Source organism: Cynocephalus volans, chromosome 13 (assembly GCF_027409185.1).
Source record: "Cynocephalus volans isolate mCynVol1 chromosome 13, mCynVol1.pri, whole genome shotgun sequence".
Taxonomy (NCBI): Eukaryota; Metazoa; Chordata; class Mammalia; order Dermoptera; family Cynocephalidae; genus Cynocephalus; species Cynocephalus volans.
The window spans coordinates 109,413,066-109,435,309 of record NC_084472.1 but is presented as its reverse complement, the minus strand read 5'-3'; the positions used below and the strand labels follow the sequence as shown (position 1 = coordinate 109,435,309).

At 41.6% G+C, this 22,244-nt stretch overlaps 1 protein-coding gene across 1 annotated transcript; it reads left to right on the top strand.

Moving 5' to 3' along the window:
* The first annotated feature begins 48 nt into the window (after positions 1 to 48).
* Positions 49 to 19,387, top strand: LSM1 (LSM1 homolog, mRNA degradation associated). The gene is made up of 4 exons (XM_063077274.1): positions 49 to 288; positions 12,661 to 12,729; positions 14,461 to 14,576; positions 17,995 to 19,387. Exons 1-4 carry the CDS (start codon positions 243 to 245, stop codon positions 18,163 to 18,165), a joined length of 402 nt encoding a protein of 133 aa, XP_062933344.1. The 5' UTR covers positions 49 to 242; the 3' UTR covers positions 18,166 to 19,387.
* Positions 19,388 to 22,244: the final 2,857 nt, after the last annotated feature.

The window sequence follows — 22,244 nt, the reverse complement described above, 5'->3', positions numbered from 1 at the left end:
AAGGGCGTCCCGGGAGGGCACGGCCGTCCCGCCTCTCCACAGGCACGTGATACCGGAAGTGGGTGGAGGTAATATGGAGGCGGTTCCGGCAGGCCCCGGCGGCTGGAAGCCGGGGCGGACGCGCGGGTCCGGGTCGGGGTTCCGTCCCCGTCCCGCCGAGGTAGCGACTGCGGCAGGAGCAGGGACGTGCTGGACGCGCTGGCCCCCCGCCGGTCAACGCTGCAGCCTCATCTCAGCTCAAGATGAACTACATGCCTGGCACCGCCAGCCTCATCGAGGACATTGACAGTGAGTAGCTCACGCGCTCCCGGTGAAGCCCGGGGTGGGACCCTTCCTCCGGGGCGTCACCTCTGAGGAAGGAGCTCGTAGAACGGGTCCTGGGTGGGGAGCGGGCTGTTGTGAGCTCCGTTCCGGGCGTTCCGCGTTGACAGCGTCCACGGACACGGGACACACCGCTTGCTCGCCCACCACCCGGCCCGCTCCCTCTGTGCTGCCCCTCGCAGCCTCCGCCAGGCCCCCCGTGAGCCACAAGCTGTGCACTTCACTCTTGCTTCCGTGGGTCACGAAAGTGGCCCGGTGGATAGATGAGAATACTCAGACGAAGTATTCATCAAAAAATGAAAATATTAAGGCAACAGCAGTTACATTTAATTGGCAGTAAAGTAGGCTTTCTACTGTGTACCCATTTGCAATCTTCTGTTACTGTGAGGATCATTAGCACTTTCAGGTTACGGTAGTAGAGACCACTGCCAGACGAGGTATTGACATTTCTGGAAAAGGTAAGTCCTCACTTTAAACTTTTTCTGTTAGACGGTTTTCTTTTTACTAAGAAAGACCTCCTTTTTTCCTAGTTATTGTTCTGAAGAGGAGCTCAGTTCTGTACAAAAGCAAGAGGAACAATTACAGTTGTCCTATCTTTCCTTTTTCTAAATTATCATCTGTGCATTATTCCTCAAGCAACATTGTCAAATGTTTTAATCGTGTGATCTGTCTCATTAAATTGTAATTGCTGCAAAATGGTTTACACAGTTTCAAACAAGTTACAGCTGTCTCTACAGTTGCTATGAGTGCAAATTAGAGAGTGAGCCCATGATTAAATTCTCATTTTATGGTTGTCTGAGATCATTTTTTAAACCCATATTAGTTATTTTGCTATTGAAGGGAAATGTGTAGTTGGATCAAATGCATATATTAACCACCACTGTACAAGCCTATCCAAAATATGTAGTTGTTTGAAAATGACCTTTTGCCCTCACCTCTTCTCATCTATCCAAATTATTTGAAGCTCCTAACGTATCCTACCATTTTACTAAAAATCATTTCTGTTCTCAGGGCCTTTAACCCCTACGTCTTTGTAGGTTCCAGATCATCTCCTTTATTGAGGTGAAACACCATTTGTTGTGCACCCTTTGCACCCCCACCCCAGCACACACACTTTCTCCTCTCCTCAGTCTTTCTGTATTTTCACTCTTTATCTCATTTGATTAGGAGTATTCCTCCCTTTCTGTCTGTGTCTGTTGTCACTCTCTCCTTCGACTACTTCCTGAACCTTCTTCCTTTTACCTTTTTCTTTGGGGGGCGCGGTTCAGCTGGTAAGGGGATCTGAACCCTTGACCTTGGTGTTATCAACATTGCACTCTGACCACCTGGGCCAATTCTCTCTCTCCCCCACTCTGGATCCTTCTCTTCATAAATGTTATTGTCTGCCCATCTTAAATTTTTTCTCAGTTGCGTCTCTTTATAATACTCCCATCTCTTTTTCTATACCTTCTTCCCCAAACCTCTTGAGTCATCTCCATTTTAACTCTTTCTGACCATCTTTAATAGACTACTTTTATTACCCCTGCAATCTAATTTTTGTCAACACACTACTGAAGCTTCATTCTGAAAAGTCATTTAAGGTACTGTGATCTGTCACCACTGGATTCTTAATTCTTTAACACTGGTACTTGCTGACTTTCTTACCTCTCTGACTCTTATTCTGCAAAATAGATGATCTCTTGGGTTGCATGTTTGGCCTGCTTCTTTTCTGTAGAAGATCTCCAGGACTTTAGTGATTATATCACCTCCTTTTAGATTTATCCAGAATTGCTTTTGCTAATTCTGATCTCTTTGGCATTCCAGTTTTATTATGTTCAATTTCCTGCTGACTTTTCTATGTAGGTGTCCTGATAGCACTTCAGAATCACAAGGACCTGGTAACTCTCTCCACCCTGAGCTTGCTTCTTTTATTCCCAACTTTTAGTAAATAATCTAAATAGTTCTCCTTTGCACGATTATTCAGAACTCCTGCATCTTCAGCATTCTTCACCCCCCCATACCCACATGTACAAACTCAATTAGTTGACAAACCTCATCACTTACAACTACACGGTCTTAGTCCTCTTATCTTCTCTCTTCCCATCTCCACCTTAGTTCAGGTCACTTCTTCATGTCTCAGATAGAATCTGGGAATAGCCTCATAATGTTACCCAACAAGGGCTCACTGGCTGATGTGCACAGCTTTTGTGCACATGGCACTGGTTTTTGTAAGAAGAAAGGCTTTATTCATGAAGTTGACTAGTGTGGAGACAAGAGAAGTACAACTCTCAAATCCCTGTCCCAGAACCCAGGGCTGAACAGGCTTTTAAAGGGGGCACTAGTTGGTTAGAGCATAGTTCTGCTAACACCAAGGTCAAGGGTTCAGAACCCCAGACCGGCCAGCCACACACACAGACAAAAAAAGATTTTTAGGGCCAGCCCGTGGCTCACTTGGGAGAGTGTGGTGCTGATAATACCAAGGCCACGGGTTCGGATCCCTATATAGGGATGGCCGGTTAGCTCACTTGGGAGAGCGTGGTGCTGACAGCACCAAGTCAAGGGTTAAGATCCCCTTTCCGATCATCTTTAAAAAAAAAAAAATAAAATAAATAATGGGGCACTAGGTAAAACTGATGGGAGGAACTGTGTTCCTTGAGGGACAACGCACTTCCCCACCATCCGTCCAATCTAGATTCCTCTTCCCCAATTCCCAGGAACAGGCAAAGGGCGTCCCGGGAGGGCACAGTCGTGCCCTCTGCTAGCTCTGAATCAGTCCATGTGATGAGGTAATTCTGAATACAGTCCTCTGGTTGGTCTAATCTGGATCCAGCACCTTGGTGGAGAATGTTCAGGCTCCTGAGGTCATCTGGAGGGCATCGTCCTTTCTCTCTCTACCCAGGCTCAGCTTACATCCTGCAAGAGAGCTTTGAAATAACTTGAGATGGGAAAACGAAACCTGTCTCAGCTGGTTTTAGAAGCTTACAATTCCTGCCTTTTCCCTGTACATCCCTCAATTTTGAGGGATTGGGGTGATGATCACTCTGGCTACTTCCTGCTTGACAGGGATGTAGTTAGGGACATGAGGAATGAAATTGTTTTGCACTTAATTGCAGTTTTTCGTGAACATTTTCCAATTGAAAATGGAAATGTTCATTTGCCATCATGTTATCAGGAGAAGCTGATTTGCATATATGAGTCAGATGACAAGTACAGAATTTTACTAAGAGAAAGAGGATTTCTAATCTAAACAATAGCACTATTTCCTGCTTATGTGGGCCCTCAAAGCTAGACCAGATTCCTGACTGGATCCATGAAAACATGCTCTCAAATAGATTAAATCCATACTTTTCAAAAGACACCTCTTAGAGCCAAGTGGCTTGCTGTCTAATTTTCTTTACATGAGTCTCAACTTCTGCAAAAGAATTAATGTAAACGCAACATGATGTAGTAACTATAGCACAACCAATACCCCCATTGCAAGAGAATTAATCCCTCTTTGCTGGGCCAGTGAAGTCTCATTGGCAATACCCCTAAAGTGAGAGAAAGTTTCCTGACCATGCCATGGGCTGCTATACCCCACCAAGGCAAACCAGTGCACCCAAAGAAATATTCTTTTGAGTCCCCTTTATATCTAGGCAAGTACTTATCTGGTGTCCCATAAGTTGGACCTCCATCCAATATGAATTTTCTATCCTTGGGGAAAAAAGTTTTAAAGAACTAGTGCAATGTTGGATTTCATTGGGCCTGTGTATGGAAAAGGGACTAGTTAGATACCCCCACAAGTGCCTCCTACACTCCAACTGTTAATATATTCATAATCCCATGGGGAACCTCGGTATCCTCCACAGATAAAGAGCTATCTTGGAGGAGCACAGAGCACATCAGATAAGTTGTGGACATTTAAATTAGTATCATGAGGTAGAGCTTTAAGGATGGAATTGCCAAAGACCTCTGTTTGGCTCTCATGGCTCAAGCCTGATCTAAATAGGTATTCAGTTTAAGGGTTATGCTGGTGGCACAAGCCATAGTGATCTGGAGATCCACTAAAGAAATGTAAAGATTAGGAAACCTTGGAACAGTAACAGCTGGGCTTGCCCTCTGCCATTCAGATGCCCCCAAACCGGCAGCTAGCTGTCCCACAAACACATCATGCATTCCTTTCCCCAGAGTATTTTCCTTAATGTATTTGGTGGCAGTATCTAGAGAAATAGCAATATCAGCCACATTTTAATTAAGTCCTCTGTAGTATTAAAGTCAGGGGAAAGGTACGTGCAGCATTGGGTTCTGTTTGGTACCATACGCAAGCCCCCAACTTGGGGGGAAAAATACACAATGTTCCATTAAGTGAACACAATATATCCTCTGCAGGCATCACCAAAGCAGGTTTTCTATATGTGGTACCAATTAGGCTACCAATTAAAAAGGTAAGAGCATTACTTTTACAAAATCTAGGAAAGCAGTAAGTGGTGATGCGTAAAATATCAAGGATAACTTTACATTCTTCCTTTGGGGTATTAGAGTGTCCTTCATTAGGAACATGGAGCAGTCTCGGCATTAATGAAATAGTTTTCCGGCTCTTTGACATATGCCCTCAGAACTAACAGTTACTCTGGCTTCTTACTAGAGAATAAGCTTTTGCTAAAGCCATTCACAGATTATTTGTCCCATGGGTTTTCCTTAAAGTCTCCAACAAGTATACAGTTCCAGAAGTCCAGAGGTGTGATAAACCAGGGCCTGAGAGATTTTTATCATGGAGTTATCTTTTCAAGCCTGGGTGAATCCCATAAATCCCACGAATCCCATCCCCAAAGGATTGCTGCTTTGAGAATGAGAGTAAGAGTAACCATTATATATATACAAACTATCAGTTACAGGATACACAAGATAAACTGTGCAAGCAAGTTCTCTAGCTATATAAGGAACAGGGAAAATGTTACTTACGTTACTTAGCACTTTATTTTTTTTAAAGCACATCCCCAATTTTATTCCCTTTATTAAGCAGTCCTGAGGGGCAAGGAGCATAGGAGCTGGGGTTGCCCCTCACTCAGAACTATCAAGTAGGGGAATTGAAGGGTCTTTAGTTGATCAGCTGAAGCGAGAGACCCCTAACCCCTTCCTCATGGTCCTGGTTTGTCACAGTTAGTGGAAGGAAAGTTTTCCAAAGGGGTATTTGCACTTCTCACTCTTCATCAGGGCGTTTTCCCAAACTCCTCAGCAAAAAGTCTGCTCTTCTCAGAGTTAAATACAGGAAAGGGCAGTGTCCTTGAGGAGCCAGGGATGGGTATATTCTCGGGGGTCAAGAGAAGGGTGTCCCAGCCTCTTTGTCCATCAGGGGGGTAGTCTCAGTTTCCCTTGCCTTTGGAGCGAGTAGATCTCAGCTTGATACCGTCCAGGTCGCCCCAAGTCCTCAAGGGGGGGAGGAGGTGGTGAAGGGTCCAACCCATCACCATGCATTGGGAAAGGTGAAAAACATCTTTCACGGTCCACCACAGGCCTCTCTTGGTCCCCCACATCACCAATAAGGCTCTCCATTTCCCCAGTGCCTCAAGTTAGTCTCTCAAGACCTCTCACCTTCCATCAGGTGGGTTCCCTGTCCCCCCTCTCCCCCCACACAATAAGGAGGGCTCCTATTTTCCCTATGCCATTGAGTTCTACCTGTCACCATCCCTGGGACCAGGTCTCTGGTGCCCCCAGGCTGTCGTGTGGGCTGCTTGGATTGTTGCTGTCATCAGACAAGATCCCCACGGTCCGCGTGCTGCTGGACTTCTCGGTTGGGCCCCCTGGCTTTGGCATGGCCAAAGAGCAGCAGCTGGAGCTGGCACCACCTGGGTGGTACAGGTTCTCAATGTGCAGTATGTTGGAGCATGGTAGGCAGGCCTGCTGTGGAAGCTCAGCTCCACCCACCTAGGCACCCGACAGCAGCTCATGGTACAGGCTCAGAACATGCCTCTGCAGCCTGCTGGGCCAGCTCATGGTAGCAGCTGGGCAGTGGGCACATGCAGCAATCGCCTGATGAACAGCAGTGCTGCAACACAGTTGGGAGAAGTCAAAGTGCTATCTTTCAGCCCTACTTGAAAAGTAATTTCGAGTCTTCGACAGGCTCACAGGTACAGAGAAATCAGTACTAGATTGCACCAGCTGTCAGTGTTTGGGTCCAATTTGCCAATGGCCTGTTCTGATCCGTGGAGGGTGTGCCCTGTTTGGGGATTAAAGAGAGGCTAAAGAGAATCCCAATTGTTAGTAGGAAGGGATTCTATCAGGGAGTGATGGAGCTATGATCTCACTCCTTTTACTCAGCAAGAATAGACTGGCACAATGCATTGATGCTTTATAATACTTTACTGGAAGTTTCTCCAAAGACGCTGTACAAAAGTAACATATCTTCTTACAATTTCTGGGCTACTGCTATAACATCAAATTTCAGAAAAACATGAAAATGATTACAGATTTATCCAAGGTGTAAATGAAATCTTATCTATAAATGTTTCAGTGGTCCTGAAGTTTTCTGCTGTCTCCTGATAAAGTAATTATTGATTATAAACCTTTTTTTTTACAGTTTTAGGACAATCCACTAATACTTTTTTATAATTGGATCTTGTTGCCTTTTTTGTGGAGTTGTGGAGTGCAGGGCTTTTAACAATTAAAGCTTAAACTCAAGGAGGACCATGCAGCTGTCCAGGCCCTCTGTAAGCCCATGATTATGTTGGATCTTAATTCTCTTAAACAACAGTTTTGTCTCACCAAATCATGTGCATTTCACTGTTTATTAAATAGACCATTGTAGGGGAGTTGACTTGGACCAATCTTGTGGAGTTCATTTAATTTACGTATCTTAGCAGTTTCAGTACTGGTCGACCTACATACAGCCCTGTCAAAGCATTTCAGTTACTTCTTTTGCCTAATGTCATGTTAGCAATTTTATGAAACTAGCCAATTTCTTTATTGGACAATTCAATTATAACCAGAATTACGACTGATAGCACTTATACCAAGGCACATCAGATTTCTAGTTACCTTATACAATTTTGGATCGTATCCATATAACTATTAAGACAAAGATCATTCCTTGTTTTGTGAATACTTCCCATATAACTTAATCTGTCAGATAAGCCCAATTAATTATAATGTCTCTCTTTTATAGGTCCCTTGAGAAGTTACAGGGCCCTTGGAACACCCCAAGTAGTCCAAATCAAGAGACTTCATTTTAGAATTTAATTTTGGAAGTGAAGTTTGTCAAATAGCAAAGTTTTAAGTCACTTAATTAAATAGGAACATAGGGCCGAGCCCATGGCGCACTCGTGAGAGTGCGGCGCTGGGAGCGCAGCGACGCTCCCGCCGTGGGTTCGGATCCTATATAGGAATGGCCGGTGCGCTCACTGGCTGAGTGCCGGTCACGAAAAAGACAAAAAAAAAAAGGAACATAAATTACCAAGAAAAAAAAAAACTTCATACAATTTTTTATAAAAAGCAGTCCAATGTTTCAAGAAAACCTTGTTCTTCCACCATAGGAAAGCAAACATTAGCTTTTATCAGTGTACTTTTGATATTAATATTCAAATTTTGAAAAAATTTATGAATAATTCCCTTCTAGTCTTAGCCAACTTGATTACACATAAAATTCTTTTCATTCTACCCTCCATAAACCATTATCACAGCTTATTAAACTTTCTGTGACATGCTTAGACCTTCTGTTTCGTCCCATACTTCTTCCCACTCTGGAACACTCCAGCCATTCTATTTTAGGACAGAATTTACTACACATATTCCTTTCCATGCAAAATTACTCTTTTCCTTTTAACCTTCCTTGCCAAAAATACATCTTTGTACTCATATCTTTCTTCATCTCTCTGTCTTCTTTTTGTTCCTTTCTATCTTGTTTCTGTTTCATCTTAAATTTACTTCTTGAAACAATATATCTTACTTTCTTTGTACAATTTGCTTACAAAATTGTTTCCCTATTTCTGCTAGAGGTTTCTTCAGTCCTGCTAGTGATCAGAATGTCATCTACATACCAAAGCTGAATCCCCTCTTTCATCTGAAGTTTTCTTGAATCTCTGGCTGTGGCTTCCCTAAAATGGCAGGTGCATTCTTAAATCCTTGAAGTAACATAGTGCAACAATATTGTTGTTTCATATTGGACTCTGGATTATCCCATTCAAAGGCAAATAACTCTTGACACTCTGGACTTCAGGTATGCAGTAAAAGGCATCCTTTAAATCTAAAACTAATTCAACAAGTCTCCTAACAAAGTGGTGAAATAGGTGTAGAGATTTGGTACTACTAATGTATATCTTATGTAATTTGGTTAATGGCCCTCAGATCTTGTACAAAATGATATTCATTAGTCCCTAGTTTTTGCACTGGCAGGGTAGGAGTGTTGTAGGGGCCTGACAAGGCCTAATGAGTTGGTACTCAAGCAAGCAAGGCACTTATCAGGGGCTTTATACCTTCCCTAACTTTTGCAGATGACACTTGAGGAATTATAGGAAGGGCTTGTGAGATACTTTTCCAAAGACGCCTGTTATTGTTGCAGTGGGTTTTGGGGAGAGAGGGGGCATGTTGGGCATTCAAAGCTAAATATATGGCTCAATTGTCAATAAGATTGTCTACAAGCCTTTTTCCCACAGTCGTTGTTACCTGGGGTTCTTTGTGGGAAATGTCGATGGAATTGAGAGGACCATCCCACCCCAGACCCCATCTTTCTTGATCGCCGTCTATGATTTGCAGCATCTGGTGGTTTGGGTTGTGGCTGGCTCCCATTCCCTCTTTTCTCCTTCTGGGATGGTTGGGGTATTCCCATACCAGTGGCCTTCTTGTCTACATTGGATACATTGCCATCATCCCACTCCTGGATAACCTCTGCAGATAGATGGTGGAGGCCTCAGGGGTCTTACCCATGGCTGTCTGACTTCTCCAGTTGGTTTGAGAGCCACAGCAAGCGATGAGGCTTGCCATCTCATTTCACATAGCTTCTGTCTCTCTTGTACCTGATTATGACTATTAAACACTTTGAAAGCAATCTCCATTGATTGGGGCATCAGCATCTCCAGTCCCCCTTCTAATCTTTGTAGCTTTTTCCTTATATCTGGAACACTTTGGCTAATAAAAGTCATAATAACTATGTCAGTTTATTGCCTATAAGCTTGAAAATCCTTTTGACGAAGATGGAGGGATTTTCCTTCTGCCTTTATTGTACCTCCTGTATCTCATTCAAGCCCTTTGGTTTAGGTGCCCCCTTCTGCATTCCTGTTAATATGCATGTTTTATAATGATTTATCCTAGTTTGATCCCCTGGGTCATTGTGTTCCCAACCTGATTCAATTCCAGGTACCATGTTAGCTGCCAGAATAGTAATTGGATTATTAGGTTGCAACTCATGAAGGCTCTTGGTTCCTGATGAGCCTTTTCTGATACCATTCTACACTCTTCTAGAGTTAGGAGGGTATTTATGTGGGCCTGAATATCAGCCCAAATAGATGTGAATAAGTTTTCCATCTTTTGGGAGTCATCTCAATAGGAGGGCATGTTATTCTTCCAATTATATAAATCTGAAGTGGAAAAGGAAGAATGTTAGCCTTGGTCATCAAGACCTATAAGGATTTGCCTTAATGGAAATTGCGCTGCCTGAGTTTGATTGTTTCCTGTGCCACACTGAGTACCTTGACAGGTGTGGGGAGGAGGGGAGACTCCTTCCTGCTGGCTGGCTGTCAGAGTTGAACCTGCAGCCTTGGGAACACCTGCAGCTTTAGAAGCATTCTCTTTATATGGAGTTGGAAAGGCAGGAGAAGAAGGCAGGGTGGAAGGCCCTGTCATTAGATGAGGCATGACAAGGTCTTCCTCTGGTCCTACGTCAGGCAAAACCTACTTTTTTTGAGGATTCCCCCTTTGAATCATGATCTTACACTTGTTCTGTAAAACCTCATTGTGATACAAAGCCATAAAAGATTGTACATATGGGCCCTCATCCCACTTTTCCTCCCTCCTACAGAACAAGTCTAACTACAAAATGACATCATAATTTAATGACCCATTTTGGGGCCATTTCTTACCTGATTCTAGTGAATACTGGGGCCAGGAAGGGTTATATAAGAAGATCACTTGCTTTCTTTTCATTGGCCCATAACTAAAACCTGCCCAATTCCGGAGAATACAGCTTAACGGGCTGTATTTAGGGGTGTGATATGGGTTGAATGTGTCCCCCAAAGTTTCATGTATTAGAAACTTAATCCCCACCATGACAGTGTGTAGTAGTCTGTTTTTGTGTTGCTGTAACAGAATACCTGAGACTGGGTTTTATAAATTTTATAAAGAAAAGAGATTTATTTGGCTTACGATTCTGGGACAGCTGCATCTGGTGCAGGTCTCAGGCTGCTTCTACTCATGGCAAAAAGTGGCAGGCAGCCAGTGAGTGCAAGCAGAATGCATAGCAAGAGGAAGTAAGAAAGAGGCGGGGAGGTGCCAGGGTCCTTTAAACAAGCAGCTCTCGTGGGAACTAATTGAGAACCCGCCCCCCCCCCCCCCCCGCCCACTGGAGGGTATTAATCTATTCATTAGGGACACACCTCCTATGACCCAAATAGCTCTTAACACTACCACACTGGGGATTAGATTTCAATATGAGCTTTGGGAGGACGACATATCCAAACTCTATCATTCCATCCCTGGGCCCCCAAAGCCTTGGGCAGCCCTGCCCCCATGGCTCTGCTGGGCACAGCCCACTGGGCTGCACTGGTGCCTGCAGCTTTTCTAGGCAGGTGTAGCACATTACCAGTGGCCCTACAGTTCTGGGGTCTTGGTGGCAGGCCTGCTTCCTTGGCTATACTAGACATTGCCCTGGGGGGGATCTCTATGGGGCCTCCAACACCACAGTTCTGCTCTGTATTGCTCTAGTAGGTGCCCTCTATGGTGGCTCTACCTCTGCAGCAGCTCAGTCCCTGCAACAGGTCTCTGCTGGGCCTCCAGGCTTTTACATCCACCATCTGAAATCTGGGTGGAGGCTCCCAATGCCTCTGCTGCTCTTGCGTTCTGCTGGTGTGCAGACTTAACACCATGTGGACACTGCCAAGGTTTCCAGCTTGTGCTCTCCAGAGCTGCAGCATGAACCACACCTGGGACCACTTGAGGCAAGGCTGCTGCAGCCTGAGCAGCAAAGATGCAGGGAGCTGCATCCCGAGGCGTCACAGAGCATTGGTGCCCCCGTCTGTCCCCTGGAACAATTCATTCCTCCTAGGCCTCAGGGTCTGTAATGGCAGGGGTGGCACCAGAGACATCTGAAATGCCTTCTGCCTCAAAGCCATGCTAATGTCTTAGCAACCAGTCTCTCTGCTGCACCTTTGGATTTTTCTCTTGAAAATGCTCTCATTCTCTACCACATGGACAGGCTGCAAATTTTCCAAATCTTTACTTTCTGCTTCCCTTTTAATTATAAATTTCAGCTTTACATCATACCTTGGCCGCCATAACTGAGTGTAGGCTGTTACAAGTATTCATATGCTGTCTGAATACTTTGCTGCTTAGGAATTTCTTCCACCAAATACCCTGGGTCAGCTCCTTGAAGTTCCACATTCCATAAAACTTTTGGGCATGAACAGAAAGCAGGCAAGTGCCTTGCCAGTTCATAGCAAGGGTGATCTTTGCCCCAGTTTCCAACAAATGCCTTCTTATTTCTATCTGAGACCTTGTATTAGTCCATTTCTATTGCTTATAAAAAAATACTTGGAACTGGGTACTTTGTAAGAAAACAAAATTTATTGTTTACAGTTTCAGGGGCTGGGAAGTCCAGTCCAGGGAGCACTTATGGTGAGGGCCTTGTTTGGTGGTGGCTTTACAGCAATGCAGGGGTCTCACATGGCAGAAAATGGCAGAGCAGAGAGAGAGTTTCACTGTGCTCCTTTTAAAGCCCTCAGAACCATGCCCATGACCACCGTTTTTAATCCATTCACTAGGCATGGTCCTCAGAATCTAATCACATCTTCAAGGCACCACCTTTCAATTACCATAATAGGATTTCCCACCCTCTTAACAGTCACAGTGGGGATCAAGCTACTAATACATAAAACTTGAGGGATACAATCCATATCAGACCTCCAAACATCAGTGTCTAGAGCCAGTCAGTCAGGTATCTGGGCTCCACCCTGTTCTTTTCCCACTCTGCTGCACTACTGTCATTTTTTTTCACCACTGACCTAATCTAAATCCTAGGCGGCCATGTTTCTCCCTCCAATGAACCGCACCTTATATATATCAGAAAAGGAAGTGGTACAGCTCAAATTGTTATTGCTATTAACTTAATTATTATTATCCTATAAACTCTCTAAAGCTGACAGTTTTCATTGTAAAGATCTTTTCTCCTCTCCCCAGAAAAGCACTTGGTCCTGCTTCGAGATGGAAGGACACTTATAGGCTTTCTAAGAAGCATTGATCAATTTGGTATGTAATAATTCTGGACTTTTTGTTCTCATACTGTGGAAAATAAGAGCTTCTCATTGCATTTTTTTGTTTTATTTCATATTGAAATTTATTTATCTGCACCTTTTTCATGTGTCTTGCATGATAGAACTGTTTTAAGTGAGTACATCATGGTTTTCTATATTATAATTATATACAAAAGCCTGTATATTTACAAGCTAGTATTTCTAAAACTAGTTTTTGCTAGAACATGTGATTACAATGTTCTAGACTATTTTTTTATTTCCCCCATTAGAGGGAGCCAAATGATAGAAATAAACTCAGTCCACGGAAAAGGGACTCATTTGTACATTGGTTTGGGTGCATCTGCTCTTTAAAGCAGTTCCTGCACTGAAGTTAATCCCTCCCTGTCCAATGAAAATTGGGTAGAAGGCATTTCCCAAAGTCTTTTAGGGACTACACCTTTAAGCTCAATATTTTACATACAGGGATACATCAGAGTACATCCACTTAGGAGTCTCAGTCTTTATTTTACACTCTGCATTTTTCTAAAGTAAGAGATCTATTTTTCCTTCTGTTTCAAGGAATTTCTCAGTTCGTGTCCACATCTGTTGGACATCTGCTAGGTCACTAGATTTGGCCATGAGGAAAAATAACATAATTGAAACGGTTATAAGAATTATAGAATATACAAGTATAGATTTCTGCTTTACTTCAAATAAGACTATTACTAATTGAGAGAAGAAAAATAATTACTCTTAACACATTAGGATTTTAAATCTTAAGTAAAATTCATCAGAGAGGGCTAGCTAGTTAGCTCAGTTGGTTAGAACACTGGGTTCAGTTCTAATTATTCGTCAGTGTACTTTTTTTTTTTTTTTTTGGCTACTGGCCAGTATAGGGAACTAAACCCTTGACCTTGGTGTTACAGGCTGTGCTCTAACCACCTGAGCTAACCAGCCAGCCCATCGAGTAATTTGAGGGATAACTAGTAAATATTGAGTTTATTCTCATTTTACCAGGTATGGTTATCTGGCAAGGTAAAAAAAAAAAAAAAAAAATAGGTTTTTACTGTTCCATGATCCATGGATATTGGTTTAAATGAATCCTAAGTACTGGAACCAAGTTATATCTTCAGTAAATCATCACATACATATACCTACACAACAAAGAAAAACAGTTTCCTTCCAAAAACCAGTTTTAATCTCTGCAGTTGTTTGCACTCAAGTTTTCCAAGTTCCCTATTCATTTATATTTTCTTGTGGCTATGTTGATATTAACAATTAACTAATAAGAGAAATTTACTTCTCTTAACTTATCCCTACCATCATTCATGTATTAGCACAACATAATCCTAAATACTCTCTCAGTTGGTAGTTGTTGAAAAGTCTCCTAAGTGGTATGTCTTAGTCAGTGAAACAGAATATTATTTGAAATTTTAGCTTTTCCTAGAATTAGAAAGTTTTAAAATCATGTTTAAGCTAAATCTTTTCTTTTTTTCTTTTTTTCTTTTTTTTTTTGTCTTTTTTCGTGACCGGCACTCAGCCAGTGAGTGCACTGGCCGTTCCTATATAGGATCCGAACCCGCGGCGGGAGCACCGCTGCGCTCCTAGCGCCGCACTCTCCCGAGTGCGCCACAGGCTCGGCCCTAAGCTAAATCTTTTCTACTGAAAATAACTGATGAATTGAGTTGTGGACCTCTACCCACTAATTTGAACTAAACATCTTTGTTTCTTCCCTATGCACTTACAGCTAACTTAGTGCTGCATCAGACTGTGGAACGCATTCACGTGGGCAGAAAGTACGGAGATATTCCTCGAGGGATTTTTGTGGTCAGAGGAGAAAATGTGGTCCTACTAGGAGAAATAGTAAGTGAAGCTTACTGTTAAGCTGCTATGGATCTTGATATTTGTGCTAGCTAGGTTTCTTTTTGTCTTTTCAAGAAGAATAAATATATTTTCCAATTTCATCCAGCTTCTCACAGGCAACCACTGAATTAACTTAGGCAAGCTATGGTTGTAAGAGGGAAGCCACAGAGAATAATTAACTTTGTTTCAGTGCCTTTTGTCATTTTTAAGATTTTGATCCCACTGACACAAATTTCATTGGTTTTACCTGTTACCATAAAAAATTCTGTTCTATACAAATGTGTTCATTAATATATTATTTCTGTTCTCTCTAATAATAGAAAATTGAAAAAGCTTGATTTCTAAAGTATGATTTATATATGATAGAATATTTTGCAGTCATTGAAACAATTGGTTATGAGGAGTTTTTCATGACAATATTTGAGGGAAGGACACATTGCATATACAATGGGATATTCGTATTTTTCAGTGGGGAAAGAATGGCTGTAGGAGAAGCCTTTCTGTTACCTATCCTGAGAATGGAGCTCAGTTCCACTAGGATCCTTAGCTCACAGCCCGGGGAGGACATACCGGTGTGTCTGTGCCAGAAAGACCAGCTGGCAGATGAAAGGTTAAATCAAATCTTTTGAAGTGTTACTGCTATAGACCTTTGTGTATGTATGTGTACGTACATATATACGCATATATGTACATATATGCATATTTATGTACAAAACTATTAGAAAACTATGCTATGTATATAACTATTAAAAGCACCCAGACATTTTTTAAAGTATCTTATTTAAACCTTTGACCTGACCCTGTTGCTTCTGATTGTTAAGTTTGTCAGGAAAACCAAAATCCCTTCAAAATGAGTTGAAATTAAGGGCTGAACCAGCACAGTTTTCCTGTTTCTTACAAAAAACTTTGATGTTTGCTTAATTTTTTTCCTGTTTTTTTTTTTTTTTATGTTTTCAATAAAGTTTCCCAGTACCTAGCCACTCCTTAAATTAGTTTACAGAAGTCTTTGAGTAGAGTGGTTTAGTTCATAGCTATTTTTAATAGTAAGCCATTTCAGAAAGTAAGGAGTGAATTCTGCCAGTGTCAGGTTGATTCAGAGATCTCATATTGGAAACATTCAGCTAGAAATGACCAATCAATACTATCAATATTGCCCACATACTCCTGTGAAATGTATGAAATACCTTTTTTTATTTATGAAATACTTTAATGCTTGGTACTTTTGGTTTAGTTTATCATTTTTTGCATGTTGAAGCAGCAGAAATTGTCATCTCCTTGTATTAAGTAAAGGTTGAAATAAAGCACCCTAGTACCTGAGGGGCAGAGGGTAGAGTGAATGACTGTAAAGAGGTCTGCCAGTATATTAAAGGGAGCAACCCGTGTCTGGATGATGGGATTATGGGTGACTTTTAAATTACTTTCCTGAATTTATTTATTTATTTATTTATTTATTTGGCAGCTGGCAGTAAATCTAATTTTTAAAGAGGAAGCATATTACTTTGATATCAGGAGAAAAGACCTAAAATATTTACCCATACTCTGCTTCAGTGTTATAGTAGTAAACACAACAGACGTGCTTTCTGTACTAGTTTTAATGGCACAGAGGTGCATCTATGTAGATGTATGTGTATGTGCAGAGAAAGAAGTGAATGTGTGTTTGTTCTTGTAGATTCATTGTTTCCTGGGATCCCTTTTGTGAGGAAAAGTACTTTTTTTATGTTATGGTTTGGAAGTTTTACAGTGGTACCACTAGAGAAACATGGTTCAGAAATGCTTACGTGGTTATATGAATCAACAGGAACTTTGAAGATATCACGTACCAACCACAGGGAAACTCATACCCGGAAACCATTTAGATTCTATAAACATTGCATTGCCTTAGAAGTCCCTGGATTCTGCTTCAAGGATGATCATGCACACAGCATTAGGTAGTAAGACTGATTGTTGGGCAGCAACCACATCGTAAACACATGAATAATATAGTGAAAAGCCAAGGGGCAGTACACTAAGCTAAGAACACTATCTGCCCTTCAGCTGCTACCCATGGGTTGTGAAGGCGGGTGTTAAGTGGTGATATATATTTTGCTGGGTGCTGCTAGCTGTTGACCCAGGGCAGGGCTTGCTGATGTAATGTGTGTGGCTCTCATTCCCTCGTTAGTGAGAATTCTTCATCTGATAATGCCACTGCCTGTGGGTTCTGAGGCCTTGGCAGTGTGTACTAGGATTAGTATCCGGGCTGGAACATCTGAAGAACTGGTGTATGCATCAGTGCCCTCCCAAGCTTTATAACTGAAAGTTATAAAAGAGGATAAGAAACAGGAATACTTTGTATAGGCTTACCATGTTATAAAAACATATAATACCACCTGTATGTTCGTTTTAAAGAGAACAAACTGAATCTGTGGATAGTGTTATAATTTTATAGTAAGGTTCTTCTGCATTATGAAATTGGTTATCAAATGTTTATAAGGTTTTCAAAAATAAAAATATTAAGCATATTTTGCCACCTTAAATGGAAAAAAAAACAAATTACAGTCAATATTTACATTGTGGGTTTTTTTAAAATCAATATATACCTAGAAAAACTGTAAGGATATTCACCAAAACATTAATCCTCCATACTGGAATTATGGATAACTTTTAAGCTTTTTTTGCTTGTCTATTTTCTAAATTTCCTACAATGAGCATGTATTTCTGAAATAAGGAAAAAGAAAAAAATTTTTATTAAGCAAAAATTTTAAGTTAAAATGGTGAAGAAATAAATATATTGAGGCCAAAGTGTTTTAATAACCTAACCAGTCTGCTGAGGTTTTCTCTAGAAGACTTGTTTCCACAGAAGGGAAAAGAGTCGTGTGTTGTAATTTAGAGACTCCCAATTAATGCCACAGGGACGGTTTATTGTCTTTAAAGAGGTGGAAGGGGTGGTGGTACAAATTTGAGTCAGTGTTCTCTACCTTCTTACTGAGAAACCACCCCCAGAACTTAAGTTGACTTTGATAAAGTAAAAACACAAAACTTATCTCAAGCTTTCTTGGCCTCAGTAACTTCTCTCTTGGATTCTCTACAGTTGAGGAGATAGATGTCTATAAGCAGCCCTATTTTTTTTTTTTTTTTTTAAGAAAGTTAATCCTTGACTGATAAGAAAGTTAATCCTGGCTATTGTAGGATTTTGAATAACCTAAAGGTTTGTTAGACACACTGATACCGATCCCTATTTCCATAGTCACAGTAAGTATCCTGTAGTAGAGTTCCAGCCATTTCTTGAAAAAACTTCCGTCCCCAGGAGAAGGATATTTCAGCCCGGTCACAGTTATGAAAAATAATCTGAGCCTGACATGGGAATCTTTTTGCCTTTAGGTCTGTAATGTTTTTATTCTTGGTCTTCAGGTGAAGTTTTTCCAACCTGCTTGTTTTGCAGGACTTGGAGAAGGAGAGTGACACACCCCTGCAGCAAGTGTCCATTGAAGAAATCCTGGAAGAGCAAAGGGTGGAACAGCAGGCCAGGCTGGAGGCAGAGAGGCTGAAAGCTCAGGCTCTGAAGGATCGAGGCCTCTGCATTCCTCGAGCAGATACACTAGATGAGTATTAAGTCTTTTGCTCAGAGGCTGCTGCTCTTGGAGAGCAAGGGCTGTCACTGCCAAATGAAAGTGACGTCCTGGTCACCTCACACATTTGTCCAGGACTGCAGAGTTATGAAAAGTCATTTTTATTTTTAATTCTTTCACATATGCAACATGAAGAAATCATATGGTTTTTTGTTTTTGCTATTTTTTAAATAACAAGATCATTGTTTAAAGAAACAGTGGCATGGACTCCTTTTACACGTCACTGTGGGTCCAGCAACTATTTCTTAATATTGTTTTTCTTATCCCAAATTAGAGTTTACAGGGGACATTCTTCATGTACTTGTAAATAAAATATGAGCCTCAGAACTGTCATGTTATTTCCCAAGTTTGAGTTGCCTCTAATGAACAGGAAATATTCAGTTTCTCCTCTGAGAAGGGTACCTCTGAGAGCAAAGGCACCCCACACACTGGGATCCCCCCTTCATCACCAGTCCAAGTAGCTGACTACTTAGGAAGAAATTTTTTTTCTTTTTTGCTTTTTAAGCCAGTCAAATTTAGCAATGGGGGGTTAAATCCAACTTTAATGATGTTAATGTTAAAAAGTTCTGTTAACTTACTACCAATGGACCAGCCTGGAAGAATATTTTCATACTAATTATCTTGGGGGTCCTCCCCTCTCCCCTTTCCATCTCTGTATCTTATAAGAAACACAAACTTTCAGGCATGAGGAGGGAGCTTTCAGTTAAGTTTTCCAGTGGCAGGTTACAGCAGAAGCCTCATCTCCACTGCTCTTGCTTCACCCACAGCCACTCCACACAGGTTCCCGTGAGAGTCAACACGTGCCTAAGGCAGCTTGGCTTCACTCAGTTAGTTAGGTTTTCTAGTGCTTGAGCCTCTTGTCCTCTGATCATCAAAAAGGAGCATAAATGGAGTCGTAGTGACTGACAACTTACGGTGATGCCACTTTGTTGGTGTGATTGTTGAGTAGTGACTGCATAGTAAGTCTAACAGAAAGTAGTGTGGTTTAGCAGAGAGAAGACTGAACTAGTAGTTAGTATAAAATTGGCTCATTGGCATGTTAGGATTGAGTAGGTCAGTCCTCCTCTCTGATTCTCAGTAATAACTATAATTATTCCAGATATTTCCTTCTTATAGTCTGTTGAGCAAAGATGTTCTTTTCATAAGATATTTGTTTCTAGTTTGTATGTGAATTATTTTATAGTATTAAATATACTTAACATTTTATGAGCTCAGTGTTTTTAAAACTGCCCCAAGTGCCTGTAAACTATTTGACTTCTGAACTATTATTCATCATTGGGTTGACTGTACAGTAGATAATTTATGAAGAAACAGTTGTACTTCATGATCTATCTAGTGTATTGCCTATAATCTGTTTAATAGACACAATATGTTATTAACCGCCCACACAAAGGGGAAGAAACACATAACCAACTTCTGAAAAACATGTCTCACTATCTGACTACATAAGACACCCTTTAAGGGTCAGCAAGATGACAAAATGTATGTTTTTTGAGCCCCACTGTTCCAGAAAATGCAACACCTCCTTCAAGAGATGTGGATTCACTACAGTGTCTTTCCGACATCCATCAAACAGAATTCCAAATGTAATAACAAAAGTTATGATTTGCACTCATGTTGAAAGAGAGGAAAAGGGACTTAACTGCCATAATATGTTAAGAACACTTAAATCTGTTGTCTTTCCAAGCCATAGTAAGGTTTCAATTATTATGCATAATGTGTTGCTTTAGACTTTTATCATACAGGCAGCAGCCAAGAATCAGGCCCGAAGGCTGAAACTATCTAGACCATCTGCTTCCTCCCCAGGCTGCTCAGCACAATGGCTGCCCCCTGCTTTGCCCAGCCTGGTCTTTACAGATACTGAGATCTAATGGTGCTTTTTTCCTAGATCAATGCTGATACTCTCTTCTACTATTATTAGAGTGTAGGATCAATCCCAATTCATACTTTTGTCTTATCTTTAATAGTTTCTTCCAGTTGGGGTTCCCATGAGGCTACTTTCAAGACAGAAAAATAAGATGTACCAAAGCCCCTTTTCTGGCCATCTTCATTCTGAAATAGAGCAAAGCAGGGTACCTCTTACTCTTCCAACTGTTCTTTTCCCCCCTCCTTTGGCCCTTGACCTTCTGAGATTGCATGCTCTCAGCTAAGTTTAAACCACATTATCTGCTCCCCTCCCCAGCTCTGATAAATGCCCAATGGGCCCTGGATACTTAGAACCAAATACCATCATTTGCTCACTGTGGAGGCTTCTAAGGGAAGCCACTGCAGGGCGAATCCTGCGGTATTACACAGGTGAAGAAGGCTGGAAAGTAGTCTCATTGTCCTCATGCAAAAATGGAGCAGTGCAGACAGCAGAGGGTGCAGGCCAGCGGGCAGAGCAGGCACACCGGGCAGAAGAGGACTAACGCCACTGCCGTGGGCAGTTCACACCCTCTAGTCTTGGATCAGTACATGAGATTCATGGCAGCGCTGCACAGCTCAAGAAATAGTCCCCGTTGTCTCTAAAATCGAAAGGGGCCGAGAAGAAAGACCCCAGGAATAGTACCTGGAAGGAAAATACCATATATATAGTATTTGTATATATGTAGAAGCAGTTAATGGAACAGCTCCCCACTATCCACCCCAAAAAGAAATATGTATATGATTATGTGTATAAATACACACACACACACACACACCTATACAAGGGTACTTCAAAAAGTTCATGGAAAGATTCGTATTTTTTAATTCTACTTTTCCATGAACTTTTTGAAGTACCTTCGTGTGTGTGTGTGTGTGTGTGTGTGTGTGTGTCTGTGAGACATTTTTTCTCACCTTTCAAAAGGCTGCTACAAGGTGAGCTCCAGCCCACTCCCTTTCCCATGTAGGAGGCAGCATTCACAGTGACGTATGAAGGAGCTCTGGTTGTAGATGCTGCAGGCTGATGCTTTAATACTGGACCAACCCTCCAGCTTTAAGTTTGAGGAAAACTAAAACCAATGCCACTCATAAGGAACGAGTAGCAGGAGAGTAGTCCAAGTCGTCACCCTGGAGTGAATGTGAGCTGAGCAGGAATATCTCCTGTGACACATACAAGCTCACATGCACACATGCTCTACCAATGCTTCTGAGTTCTTAAGATGACATGCAACCTGTTATCATGACTGTTAAATCCAGGAGAGGGAAGGTTTTTGCCAGTGAGGCTGAGCATGACTAACCTCATTTAAACCCCGGTTGCAACCTACTAGATCTTGAAATGAATTTAGTGGATTATAACCAGAATTTATTTAGTTGTGATAGAATAGAAAACAGAGTGCCTCATATGTAATAAACTTAGGACATGTGTGGAACTTATATGCGTGTATGCAGATACTAGTAATATAAAATATATTTGTGGGCCGAGCCCGTGGCGCACTCGGTAGAGTGCTGTGCTGGGAGCGCCGCGACGCTCCCGCCGCGGGTTCGGATCCTATATAGGAATGACCAGTGCACTCACTGGCTGAGGGCCTGTCACGAAAAATAAATAAATAAATAAAATAAATAAAATAAAAAAAAATATATATATATATTTGTTACTGTGGATAGCTGTTAGAAACGTGAAAAACACTACCTCTGTTTGTAGTAAAATTCTATATGCTTATTGCAAATAGTGAAGAAAAAAGTACATGTTCATTCTCATATATTTCATCTCAACCCCTGAAAATCACCTCTTCTGGATGGGGATGAATTTGTTTTTTTCTGTGCTTAGAACACACTTTTTTCGCAGATATCTGCATGAATCCTTCCCTCACTATCTTGAGATTTCTGCTCAAATTTCACCTTCCTTGACTCCTTTATTTTTTTGGTGGCTGGCAGGTACGGGAATCTGAACCTTCAACCTTGGCGTTATAACACTGCACTGTAACCAAGTGAGCAACCATCTAGTCCCCTCGACTACCTCTTTAAAACAGCACCCCTACCTTTACCCCCACCTATTTCCTTTCCAGCTTTATCCTTCACCCTGGCAAGTATTACTATCTGACATAAATTTTACTGTGTACTGCCTGCTCCCCTCCCCCACTAGGATGTAAACCCTTAAGGA